This window comes from Limulus polyphemus, unplaced genomic scaffold (genome assembly GCF_000517525.1).
Source record: "Limulus polyphemus unplaced genomic scaffold, Limulus_polyphemus-2.1.2 Scaffold4390, whole genome shotgun sequence".
NCBI lineage: Eukaryota > Metazoa > Arthropoda > Merostomata > Xiphosura > Limulidae > Limulus > Limulus polyphemus.
In genome coordinates this window covers 13,577-28,192 of record NW_013670000.1, presented here as the reverse complement: position 1 = coordinate 28,192, position 14,616 = coordinate 13,577, and the positions used below count along the sequence as shown (strand labels likewise).

General features: G+C 36.9%; 1 protein-coding gene across 1 annotated transcript in view; it reads right to left on the bottom strand.

Moving 5' to 3' along the window:
- Positions 1-11,869, bottom strand: part of LOC106471071 (lipoma HMGIC fusion partner-like) — a 51,480-nt gene extending 39,611 nt beyond the window's left edge. Inside the window, exon 1 of the mRNA XM_013931659.2 lies at positions 10,717-11,869. Within this exon, the coding sequence (XP_013787113.1) occupies positions 10,717-11,110 (394 nt within the window). The 5' untranslated portion in view covers positions 11,111-11,869. The remainder of the gene's footprint in view (positions 1-10,716) is intronic.
- Positions 11,870-14,616: the final 2,747 nt, after the last annotated feature.

Below are 14,616 nucleotides of genomic sequence, written 5' to 3'. Positions count from 1 at the left end.
GTAACACGACATATTTCACCGACATGCAGGTGTTGTAACACGACATATTTCACCGACATGCAGGTGTTGTAACACGACATATTTCACCGACATGCAGGTGTTGTAACACGACATATTTCACCGACATGCAGGTGTTGTAACACGACATATTTCACCGACATGTAGGTGTTGTGACACGACATATTTCACCGACATGTAGGTGTTGTGACACGACATATTTCACCGATATGTGGTGTTGTAACACGACATATTTCACCGATATGTGGTGTTGTAACACGACATATTTTACCGATATGTAGTGGATCAAGTTTTATCAGTGGGCGTTCAGATTTTTCGAAAAGAAAAGATTCAGTAAAACAGTTAGGCCGAGTTTCATACAGTGAAGGAAAGACTGGCAAGTAATGCCTTACAGGTTTATTTCTATCTAGTTCAGTGGGTAATGAAACATGGCCGGAATCACAACGAGTCAGATGATGATAAGTAACAGAGAGAAAAACAAACAAACTCAGCACAACTATGTACATCTTGTACACGTACATCTATAAACATCAGAGAAACAAGTCAATTATTAGCTGTATTAGTTGATTATAGGTCACGGGTTCCAATCCAATCACCGAACATGCTCAGCCTTGGGGAAGGTATAATGTGCCGGTCAACCTCACTATTCGATTTGAGTAGCCGAAGAATTGGCGGTGGGTGATGTTGACTAGTTGTCTTCCCTTTACTGTAAGACTTCTAAGTTAGTAACGGCTAGCGTAGATAACCCTCGCGTAGCTTTGCTCGAAATTCAACAAACAAATAGTTGAATTTGTCTGTTGCAGTAATTTCATCAAGTATCATTATTTTTGGCCCGGCATGGCCAGGTGGTTAAGACGCTCGACTCGCAATCTGCGGGTTCGCATCCCCATCCCACCAAACATGCTCGCCCTTTCAGCCGTGGGGGCGTTATAATGTGACGGTCAATCCCACTATTCGTCGGTAAAAAGAGTAGCCCAAGAGTTGGCGGTGGGTGGTGATGACTAGCTGCCTTCCCTCTAGTCTTACACTGCTAAATTAGGGACGGCTAGCGCAGATAGCCCTCGTGTAGCTTTGCGCGACATTCAAAACAAACAATCATTATTTTTTTTTTTTATTATTTAGCAATTTTTACTAAAATGACACACCACAACACATCAATTTTTTTTTCTGGTAAGTATCTGTGTTTTATGTATGACAAAATGTACAGGTAAAAATATGACAAAAAATGTTTTTCTTCTAACTAAAGGTAAGGCTTCGTTTTATAGTTTTAAGTCTTTAACGACACCAATAGTTGAGGTACACACATTTTTTTTATTAATAATTTTTTTGGCGGTGAAATATTTAGTTATTGCTACAATATTTTATCTGGCGGCACGTAACTGTACTATACGCTTCCCATACGAATCTTACTGACATACAGTCTTGAGGAAGAAAGATCCAATAATCGAATGCGCCTCAGATTATCGATCTTTTCTGGCTGTGAATTATCTTTTATTTCGAAATTGACGTGCCTTTCTGATAGCATAAACAGAAAATATCCTAACTTCTGAATATTACTATTATTTTAATACCCGAGATATCATCATTTTCCTTTGTCGAAACATACACTTATTATATAAGAGTCCATTGTAATTTTCAAAAGTACGTAGGATCACAAAAAAAAAGACAATAATAAAAGAGGAAAACACTTAAACTCGAGCGCTTTTATATAGATCTTTCTTCCTCCCGCCTCTTAGTGGCAGTAATCATGAGGGTTTATAGCACTAAAGATCGAGGGTTGATCCCTACGGTGGGAGCAGCGCAGATAGCTAGCCCATTTGTGTAGCTTTGCTCGAACAGCTAAAGAAAAACAAATTCTTCCTTCCACTGAAGAAGGGAGGTCACCTTTAGAAAGAACTCTGGTTAATGGTTTTTCATTCTATAAATATTTATGTAAGAAAAACTAGATATTTTATCAAAGAAGATTGAACATTGGTCTGCTTGGTAATGCCACATCTTGCTTCCTTTTGACACTTGCCAAACTTTGATTTTTTTTTTTATGAATAATATAACGATTCACTGGAGGAACGGAAGAGGGCGCTACAATGAGATTAATAAAATAACAGCAATCGACTACACCAGCTGAAGAAATAATTGACATGGCTTTTAATCTCATCTCGTCTTTTAATACTCGTGACGAGAAAATACGTGACAGAAGCGATTAGAAAAAAATTCTGTTTAATGTTTACCAGAACTACTGAAAATTCTTACGTCCACCGGTAGGACGGCAATTAACCTATGGACTTACAACGCTAAAATCCGGGGTTTAATTCCCCCCGTGTTGGATACAGCAGAGAGCACAATGTGGCTTTGCTCTAAAGAAAAAACAAATAACAGTTCTTTTATTTTGCTTCTATCTATCCAGATATTGAACTAGCAAATATGCTGGGAGTACATATAAAGTTACTTATTATACACGAATACGTGCGTTTATAAGCTCAACGAAATGTGCGGAAAATCCTCTCTACAAGAAAAATTCGCCGAACATACATTTCCATTAACGTCAATTTATTATTCAGCTCAGATATTGGGTGGCGGACCACCTTATGTAATCGGACACTCCAACTATAAACAGATTTCGAGCTGAGAAAAAGCATCTCAACGTCTGTCTAAAAGCACGTGTGTGTGATGTTACGGGCTTTAGGGAAATAATATTAAGAATTTCACTGCCGAACTTTAATAAAATTCATTTCAATAAAGCAACGAATTTTCAATTGGAACCAACTCAACACACTATGCGATATGATACAGCTAAGTAACTTATATGAATAACACTCTACTCTTGGGATTAACTTCATACTAGGTTTAGAAATTTAAAATCTTGATTTTAACAAATTGGCGCACGAAGCGTCTAATTAAAAATGGATCAAAATTAGAAAAGTTACTCTCAGGAAAATTTAATCCAGGACCCAAGAGTTTCCTTGACAGGAAAGTTTCGCTTCACTCGGGAAAATAATCCTTGTCTCCCTCCCCCACTTTTAATTTGCCTCCTACACCTCTGTAAGAGGTACTGATGGACAGATTAATAAACACAAAGTTACTTTTCAGAGAATACTGGAACTTTAAATAGGTAGTGCTTGCTGTTACGTTTTACACTTTTTTTACTCCGAGCGCCGGGTTCGGAAGGCGCCAAATTAACAATCAGTTTACTTAGAATTTAACTGTTCCCATAAAGCTAAGGCTCATTAAAAGGCTTGTGTTATGCTTTGAAATCAAATATTAGTATATCGTCAGAAATATCATGCTGATCTTTACATACCTGCGGGCATCAGTGATGTAGCCCTTCTCAGTGTAGAAAGGGAAACTCTAGGAAAGCTCAACTGTGACTAAGTCATTGATTAACTTTGCAGCAGTTAAGGCCAGAAAAGTTGTTCTGCGTTAAATGTGTCTGTCTGTATTTTTGTACAAATATAATCACTAGTAAATATAAACATTGGTTTGTTTGTTTGTAGTTAAGCACAAAGCTACACTACTCTGCCCACCACGGGTATCGAAAGCCGGTTTTTAGAGTTATAAGCTCTCAGAATTACCGCTAAGTCACCAGGGGGATTGTTTGTTTGGAATTAAGCACAAAGCTACACAATGGGCTATCTGTGCTCTGCCCACCACGGGTATCGAAACCCGGTTTCTAGCATACCGCTGTCCTTTGTTGGATAATTGGCTCTCCTGATCAGAAAAAAATATATATAATTAAATAAAAAGGTATTTTCAACTGTTTTAAAGGAGTTTATTATATTAATGTTTAGCATAATGCAATATGGTGATAAAAGTCACAATAACTTTAAATGTCGTATACTGTGTACTGAATTACTATTTAAGTATCGTATCAATTATGTAACGCACGTATGTAATTATGTCACAAAAGGTTTAAATGTCGTATACTGTGTACTGAATTACTATTTAAGTATCGTATCAATTATGTAACGCACGTATGTAATTATGTCACAAAAGGTTTAAATGTCGTATACTGTGTACTGAATTACTATTTAAGTATCGTATCAATTATGTAACGCACGTATGTAATTATGTCATAAAAGGTTTAAATGTGGTCAATTTGTATGAAGTTGTGACAGTGGTTGATAATGTCCTAACACTAATTGGATGTTCTAAGAGTGGGATCTGACTCTGGGAGGCTATTCTTAGATTTCTCTGCTTGCAGATGTAGCAGACTGGTAGGGTCATAATGTCACTAATATCACAGAATGCAGTTTATCAGTATCATATTTTGGAGCCCCAGAATGGTGGATAATAGGCTAGAGGTTGTCTGACTGGCGGATAAATTACTCTCGACTGTATTGTGAACTGACATTTAGTGCTCCTTTGGTTTCCCTATGTCTAGGTAATTAACACTAATACATCACACCACATCGAAGCAGTAAAAGGTCAAAATAAAACCAATGAAAATATTTAGATAAATAAAGGCACATGAAAAATACCTAACTCAACAAAAAATCAATTTCCATGGGATTGAATTTTTCTGCACTCTGTGCCGCTCAGCACTTGTCTTTCAAAGATCGGATAATCATGACATTATGGTGAGATAGAGTACCATGGTAGGTTGGGTTGCCAAGGTAAGTTAGAAAGTAAGAGTGTAAAAGGGCGGGGGTAGGTTTTTTGGGGGGGGCAAATTATGTTTGCCCCCCCCCCCGGGCACTACCCTACTGATTACAGTACGTAAAACGTTTAAACTCTCTCAAAGTCTGCCAGAGGTTAAGGTATTTTTTATTGACCTTCTCACTTTCATGTGAATCCCAAGAATACAATTGATTCACGTCTTAATCCCCAAAACATAGTTTGTATTCTTGATATCTGAATTCGGTGGGATAGCGGTAAGTTTAATGACTTGCAACGCTAAAGTCCGGGGTATGATTTCTCGCGGGTGACAGAACAGGTAGCCCAATGTGGCTTTATTCTAAAACAAACAGTGTGAAAATTTCCTCACGATATTAAGGTAATTTAGGTTTGAATTATTGCTGGTAATTATTGATAGTTATCGTATTTAGAAGGTCTTTAATTTTGAACTGATAGACTAGAGGGAAGGCTGCTAGTCTTCAACAATATACACCAATTCCCAAGATTCTCTTGTCTGACCAAACAGACGGATTTGACAGTCACTCTTATCAAGCACCCACGGTTCCAAATTTTAGACTATGTTTTAACGGCATCCGGACGCGAGCTACGAATCCTCGAAAGCACACTTTAGACACGTTAACCGCTAAATTACGCCCGACACCTATATTGACAGATTGACGTCTAAAATAAACACTAAGCTCTCTAGAGCCATAAATGTGAAAATTATGGGGAAAAAAATCTTTATAAAACGAGTGAAGCGTAAAGTTAGTTCAACTTCAGAATTCGTTCGTAGAAATTGAAAATAGCCCCTATTAGAGCAAATTAAATTCGTCTATCAGCATCTTTATATGTACATATATATATATACACACATACAACAGATTTCTTTGTCATTTGCGTTTCTTCATGGAAACGTGAATTAAAGTGAAAAAAAAGGTGTTGTAGAGGCCGAACCTATTCTTCTATTCGCTACTTCCATTGAAACAGACTAGTTTCACCGAATTCACAGCTCATCAGCACTGCTTGGAAAAGCAAGCAAAATATATATATATATATATATATAGACACACACACGTGTTTATTCCAGCCAAAAGGTTGGTGGGTCATACCCTCTCGTCAGCCATGAGATACGAGTAGAAAGAAACCCTGAAATGACGAGAAAAGAAGGTGGAAGTGATTCCGATTATAATGAGGTTTTTATATTCATTTACTGATAATTTTGTATGTTTTTTGTTTTGTTTTTTTATGATGATGAGTTACACGTGGTCACCGTCGTCTGTTCTGCCCTTCAGGTAATAAATCCTGGATAGACATGAACTAATAAATGGGACACTGGATGAACCACGTGATTAAGATCACCAGAAGGAAGTAACTTAAAGTACAGGTTCCAGAGAAGGTACGAGTCGGGGAGGCTGGTGGTCTGAAGCAAAGAAACAAATCAGGCCTCATATAGTGGTGGAATTTAAACAGTTTGTTTGGTTCAGATGAAAAGTTCTTTACTTACCACTAATAACATAAAATACTTTAGGTGTTTGGATAATATGCGATATCCCGTCACAATTAATTGTCCATTATTATTCAGCAGACTATCTGGTTATTTATGTATTTATTAATTTATTTTCTTTCCCAAAACGTGAATTTAAGTGAAGAAAAGTTGATATAGGTGCCTAATCTATTCTTCGCTACTCGCTTGTTAGCCCATTTCCATGCCCTTTTAACCTGGCTGTCAACAAAGATCTATCTAGGTCTCTATACTGAAATAAACTCACTGGAACGGGATGAACTCCTAAATGTATTCATTTTATGACTCATTTCTACTGGAATGTGTAATCAAAAAACACCTCATAACGTGTATATTTACATTCATAAGTAGTTCCTAGATGGGGAAATTTACATCGCTTCCGGTTTATTTACAACAAATATTCCGTGACGGATCATCCGGATGAGATACTACATAGAAATATATTCAACAACAACAAAACAAGTTATCAAGGCAACAGTGAGTTTTATAAATAATTATTTGAAAAACGTTTATAATTCGATGCCAAAGGAACTATACCAAACCTTGTTTTCTTTACACTGAAGGATGAACGTTAGTAAAGTAGTCAGAGATAAGTCTGAAGGCTTATAATGCTAAAAAACGGGTTTGATACACGTGGTAGGCACAACAAAGATAACTCATTGTGTAGCTTTGCGCTTAACAACACCAAACAATAAATAACTGCACTAAAGTGTCACCTTACGAGTAGTACGAAGTATGTTTTTTGTCAGATTTAAAAATAAATAAATTAGTATTGAAATAAATAAATAGAAACATATTTATATGTGCATGTATTGCTCCGTTTCTTTATTTATTTATTGCTTATAACGAGCAGATTTGGCGTGGGGAGAGGAATGTATACAACATGACTTGTGTCTTGAAATGTTCGGACGAGCAAGGCACTGCGAAGCACAATCAGCATGCAAATGCTACGGGGATCTGTGGGCATCCCCCCCTCACAGAAAGATAGAAAAAAGTAGGTGCTATGAGATTAAATCAGGAAGAAATTTTGTATGAAATATAGCTTAAACAATTGCATGGTTGTTCACATAAAATCCACACAAAAAAAAAAATCAAATTAAAAGTCAACATTCTGTTGTAACACTGCATGAGGAGCTAGACTTACATCACAAAAGTAGAAGGTTCGGCAGAGTCCTCTTGAACTCACCCCCCCCCCCCCCAGTATGATAAATATTTATATTCAAATATATTTTTTTTCGCCTTTGATATTGCAAAGAGATAATTAACTTCAAAACATTCACAATGGGTAAATAATATTCTCTAATGAGTGTTATAAGTCACAGTTAAAAAATAACTAGCCTAAAATGTTATCTTGACCTACAATTTTTATATCATTATATACCCAAGACTTTCGCATTCGTATAATTTATTTTTGGTTCAATATTTATGATATCGTCATAAAAGCAGTTCACGTGCATGATTCCAGTGTAAGGTCGGGGATGAGTGACAGTCATAACGCGGTCTTGTTAGGGAGAACTTTAAGGAGTTGCACTCTCCTAGACACGCCATGCATTTCTCTTAATAATTATATACCACGTGAAGTCAGGCATGCAGACAGGGCTGTCACTTATAAGTATTTTATTTTTTCCTCTCTCTCTCTCTCTGGGTACACTTCGATAAGACGACATAAATGACTATTTTCGGGTCTCCTACACTCCCATCTATTGCTTTCTTCCTGTCACCTTCTTTCGGCACGCTTTCTCGTGACAGTTATTATTTTTTTTTATGCCAGTCAACCGAATCACTTCAGCACCCTTCCAAACACCCTTCGTACAGCACTCCTCCAATAGCCCCCCCCCCAGTGGCACAGCGGTATGTCTGCGGACTTACAACGCTAGAATCCGGGTTTCGATACTCGTGGTGGGCAGAGCACAGATAGCACATTGTGTAGCTTTGTGCTTAATTACAAACAAACAATCCTCCGATAGGCAAACATATATAAAAATTAGCGTTAAATAATAATAAAAAAATAATGAAAGAAATAAAAACATTGAAACCTGTATTCTCTAACAGCAGAAAGTGTGAAATTGAAGAGGTTCCGACATTCAACTTCCCCCGGTGGCTCAGGGGGACGCAGCGCAAGAAAAAGACAAACAAGCACTTTCAACAAATATGCGAAACGAACTGATGATACACTTAAATCATACAAAAAGGTGTAGATATGCTCCGATATATTCTTTGCAACAGAAGAATTAATTAATCAAGTTATTGATTCAAATGTCGGTAATTTTAGTACAAGGAAGGCACGTTTCATATACGAGATGCACAACGCTAAAAACAGGGGTTCAATTTCCCTCGGTGGACTCTGCAGATAACCTGATATGGCTTCGCTATGCAACATAATACACACACACATAATACTTTTCCTAGGAAATTTAGGTAATAAATACATACACACACACACACAGGTATATATCTGGAGTAGCTAGATTTACTTTCTCTACAAATGTCTTCGTTTTTGAGAAGGTTAAGACCTAGAAAAGATTTTAAAAAAAAAGGAAAGAAAAGAGAATACAGTACAGAATAAAACTTAATACCATTTAAGGATAGAAATGAGCGCCCACAGGAAGGGGCAAGAGGAGGCATTTGCCCCTCCCTTACATTTCACAAAAAACTTTTCACGATGAAAACCTAACACGTAATTGAGCTAAATAGTTTTAATATTTTTTAAAAAAACTCTAAATTTGTGTTTAAGTACACATAACACATGTTCTTCTAGTCTGTTGACGTACACTGTAAAAGTTGATCCCTTACATACATGTTTTGCTCCCCCCCGAAAATATTTCTGTGAGCGCCCATGAGGATACACACTAAATGAGAAGGTAAAAAATGTCTTTGTCTATCTAAACTATTGTCTCTTGATTCGTTTTCAACACAGGCACAACAGAGGGATGAGTTCCCCATAAACTTTTTCGAGCACCATTATGTCCCCTTCAAAGTTTTGGTACCTGTGTCGAAATTCGTCCTTTAACTTTTTAACTGTATATTCTAGATATCTGTCTTTTTGTATACGCATCCCCCCCCCCACTTAATTCTTTGTTTTGATTTGCATAATGCGCGCACAGATACAGTGTGACACGCTACATGCTTAAGTAGGGACTCACGTGACGCTTTATTTCCTTATTGAAGTAACAATTGTAGTTCGTGCTATTCATTCTGAAAATCATTTAAAACAACCATGGTATTAATGTATGGTTATTCGTTTTAGTTTAAGATAACACTTTACATTAACAGCGTAATTTTCAAAAGGAGTGGAATAAAAACTAGGTCTCTAATTGGTGCGTATTTACTAGTTTTGCAACTGTGGTATGTGGGAATATCTTATGTTTTCTACCTACTGAAGTGATATTATTTTATTTTAATTTTTGGTTGTTTAGTTTCCGTGCTATAATGGCGGTCAACAAGTGGTCCAGAAAGTCGTTAAGGTTACCTTGTTCTAGTTGCTTCGTTTCTTTCTTCTCTATTGTAGGTGATGTTTCTTACGTTCGCAGGGATATTGCAATAATATACATCATCTGGTATAAAAGGATTGGCTCTTTAATATCCTTTGCTGGCCAGTTATGACGTTAACTGCATGTAACAGCCGACCAATGCCGTGAAGAAACTAATGTCACGAGGTGACACTGTCGACTGGACAAAAAAAGCGAGTTTACCTGTTGAATATCGGCATACTTTCTATAGTCAGTTCTACCAGGATATTACACAGTAAAGACTTACTTTTAAGATTATAGTGTTTAATTCGGCGGAAGTCTATCCTGAGAGAGGGAAAGAGAAAGTTGTGGGACTAAGCACAGCCTAGCAGAAGTGACTGACTTTTGTACGTACGTTTTATTTTTGTTTGTTTGTTGCATAATAAATATTTTCATTTTTACCAACTCTGTTAAACCTCATTATTTTACACACACGCTAGAAATACTCAGTTAAGTTATCAACTACAGAACAATCTCCTTATTTCGTGGTCGAATCTGCTGTTACTAGAGGGTTTGCAGTCTCTACGTAATATCTACGTAATATGAGTTTACCTTAGCGACCAGCTACTATAATAAACAAATTGCTTAAAATAGGTTACCAAGTGCTGAAAATCATCTGTAAGCCTGAACGTAGTAACATATTTCAATTATAACTTTTGGACTAAGTAGTCAAATAGTGGATCACTGAAAGATCATTAAAGTCGGGGTCATTTTCCATTACAAGGACTTAGCACGTTGTTACACGTGAATTTTAAAATGTCACCTTTTTTTTAAATAATTGTTACTAATTACGATGTAATAAATTGTGGTTCAAAATATATTTTAAATTTAGATCAACTCGAAGACTGATATATTTCTGTGTATAATAGAAGTGGTTAGTTAAATTCAGACTCGGAAAGAACTTAAGGTTTTTTCTTGTTAAATTGGTTCCTAACTCCCTTCAACATGGGTAAAACTAATTGTTATTTAAAAACGCGGCTAACTTTAAGTCTTCAGAAACGTACTGCAAGGAATACTAGTTCCAACATACACTGCTACTACGTTGCTAAAACTCACCTGTTAGAGTTTGAACAAGACCGAGGACCCGGGCTGCACGCTTAGTCACTACGTCCGCTACGCAGCATGCAGCAATGGCCGTGAAGGCCACCAGAAGAGAGGTGGAAGCCCCGATTCCCACCGTGATCGTACTGATTTGCCAGGAGATGCTGGGTATATCGTAGAAGGTGGTGTAACGGCCACACTCGTGAACTATTTTGACCCCGCCGTCTTCTTCCATCCGTGGATAGCTGCAGCGGCGGAAGGAGCCGAACGATACCTCCGTTGAGTTGAACAAGGCGCCTTGGAGCCAGAAGGGCAGGTAGAAGCCCGAACAGGTAAGTATGGCAGCAGCCAGAGACAGACAAGCCCAGAAAACACCTGTGGCGGTGAGGCTACTGGCGAGAATAGGCATGTTGAAAGAATATTTTCTAACTTAATATATATATATATATATATATATATATATAGCTGACCTTCCGTTACTTTTTTATTTCAGAATACAACAGACTGTACCTATAGGTTATCGCAAGAGAAAAGCTGTAAAACACGAAGAGTTGCTAATACGCGAGTCCTATCATCTCCAGTTCAGTTACTGGAACAAAGCAGTGACTACTGCACCACTCCCGTTCTTCTCAAACCGATTCGTTTATAACTGGAACAACCCAAAATTACTTTGAAAGGTAAACAGCAGATTAGACAATGTAGTAAGAAAAGGATTTTCAGTTGGAGCCCTAATCTCGGTGAGGTGGGACAAGAAGCTCGGTTCAGAACAAACAACCTAACGTCTGGGCACGAGGAGAGCTGGTTTCTCTCTGTCAGCCAGCGGCGACAACCAGTGTGTGTACGCCGCTATACATACGCGTTTCCTCCACCGATAGTTTCTGGAAAATCTCTCCTTTAAAAGCCCCTTGAGGGCGACGGGAGGGGTCAGTTGTGTTCATCTTTTTTAGGTATTCTCCCAGAGGGGCGGAGGACGCACATGCCAGAAGTTATTGAAGCACACAGAGCGACATACAAAAGACACGCCAATTGTTCGGCTTTCCCAAACTGCCTAGAGCAATAAGACCTGTAAACGAAGGCTAATAACGGATATTTTTCTTTAACCAGAACGACTACTTTAGTCCAGAAGATATTATTTATCACCCTCCCTCCAGACTTACACAGGATTGTATGAAAAACCGATTCATGTTTGAATACACTTCACAAGATGTAACCTAAAATTAAATCTAGAATAAATTAAAATATACACTCGGTCCTGAACAAGTTTCTTGATATTATTAAAACTACTTGAAAATTAGCATTGTTTTTTTTTATTTAATTGGCTTTGAGTTTTTTTAGTGCAAAGCCACTTTGAGCTATCTGCTGTATCCACTGCGGGGAATAGAACCCCGGATTTTAGTGTTGTAATTCGTAAAATTAGCAATGAACCACCGGTCAGTGTGTGTGTGTGTGGGGGGGGGGGGGTCTTTGATAAACAAGCGTTGTTTACTCAAGAGAAATGCCTTTAAAAAAATTCACGAATTAGATCACTAAATAGTAAAATATGTATATTTATTTTAATCAGTAAACATATTATACGTTTGCACTTGCTAGTTATACTAAAGAACACCTGTGTATAATAGGATAAAACTAAGTTTCGCTTCAACAATGTTGCTTAGTACCCCGAATACTAGGAAACTATTGAATCCGGTTCACTGACACTTAGCCAGAACCAAATAACTTGAATGATAGTTACTTGAAACAGTTTGTTTAACACATTTGTAGAAAATATGATCGTAAATAACTTATACAATATTTATAAAGATAATGTATATTAGGAAAAGACAAAATGACAAGCTACGTAACTTCTCACAAAAGTGGCTCACCATGAGAGATTTAATTCCATTACTAATTGTCACTTTAGTATATCTAGATTACTAAGTTCTGTAGTCTTAATAATCTAAACACCTTATTAATTAGCAAATCATGAGTGAAATATATAAACCTTACGATGCTACTCTTTTTATTGTTATTAGTCGTATTATGGCCTTTCTAAAGAAAGCAGTGTGTTTGTGCTGCCATCTAGGAATGTGCATAAAAACAAATGGGCTTTTTTTGCCATTTATATGAAGAAAGTTTTTTGAAGATAGCTTTTATATGCGGAAACATCTGTTAGCTGAGTTTTTGCACAGACTTAAAATATAACGTTGATAAATGGAAACATCGGCACGTGTTTTTTTATGATATAATGTACAAATAAATGTAAATTAAAGTTCGTGCAGTTAATATTGACGCTGAATATTTTTGTTTTTTTTTCAATCAACATTTATTGTAATAGACATCATATAAATATGATAAGATCAGTTATCTTTTGGGAAAAACCTATTTGTTGACCCTGTAAATTCGATCGGGATAAGTGATGGCGTTTTATTAAATTTAGTGTTTATTACCATTTATTTCAAAACACTACTGGAAATTCTAAAATGAGTTCAAATATTTGTATGCCTACATTTGTTTCTCCCTTTTGGATAAAAATTAAAACATAGTGACTTTCACATGATAACCGTAGAGAATATCTCCCTTCATCTACAAATCCCTTAGTGTGGACGGGAGGGGGTAGAATGTTGCTGACTATCTTTCTCCACTATGATCAGTCTGTTGGTGGAATTTTACGCAAAGCTACTCGAGAGCTATCTGCGTTGACTGGTTGCCTTTCCATTAGTTTATCACTGCTAAATTAGGAACGGCTAGCGTCTGAGCTAGTCGTTCCTAATTTAGCAGTGATAAACTAAAGGGAAGGCAACCCGTCAACATCTGAGCTAGCCGTTCCTAATTTAGCCTCCGCCTACTCTTGGGCTACGTTTTTGCCAACGAATAGTGGGATTGACCGTAACATTATAACGCCCCCACGGCTGAAAGGGCGAGCATGTTTGGTGTGACGGGGATTCGAACCCGCAAATTACGAGTCGAGCGCCCTGGCCATGACGGGCCAGTCAAAAAGTAACGTACATGTTTAGATCACAAAGTGTAATAAAAAACCGCGATAAAGGTGATATTGGTTATGTTATGTATAAAATTACATCTGTAACTTGATGTTTATCCTGAAAAAATAAATTAGTGTAGTCTAGTTTATTAGTGAGAATTAGCGATAAAGAACTAAGTTTACATAAACGTAACAGCAGAATCATCTCCTCTAAACAAAAACAGTAATAATATGGGATTATTATTATTGTTGTTAAAAAAGGGTAGTAATATCTTATTATTATTATTGTTACAAAAAGGGTAATAATATGTGATTATTATTATTATTGTTACACAAAGGGTAATAATATGTGATTATTATTATTATTGTTACACAAAGGGTAATAATATGTGATTATTATTATTATTGTTAGAAAAAGTGTAGTAATATCATTATTATTAATATTATTATTGTTACAAAAAGGGTAATAATATGTGATTATTATTATTATTGTTACAAAAAGGGTAGTAGTATCTGATTATTGTTATTGTTGTCGTTTAAGGCTCATAATGTAGGTAAATTAATATACACGGACTTTTCTCCAAGTTAGAATACTTTTATTTGCGAGCTTTCGGCCCTCTTACCGGAGCCTTCATCGGGCAACAATGAACATTTTTACATTGTTGCCCAAAGAAAGCTCCGGTAAGAGGGTCGAAAGCTCGTAAATAAAAGTATTTTAACGTAGAGAAAAGTTCGTGTATAATTCTACATATTATTATTGTTACGACAGCGGAGGTCACGTGACTCTAGTAACACGTCATGCGGTTCTAGAACGTTCATGAAACCTCGAGAGGTTACTAGATATGCGGTATTCTTGTATATAAGACCGGTAAGAACTGACGGCAACAATGTGTGTAATTGAACTGCGGACAGAGAGAGACGTATTGCTGAGTCGAGCACGTGAGACGTTCGTTGTG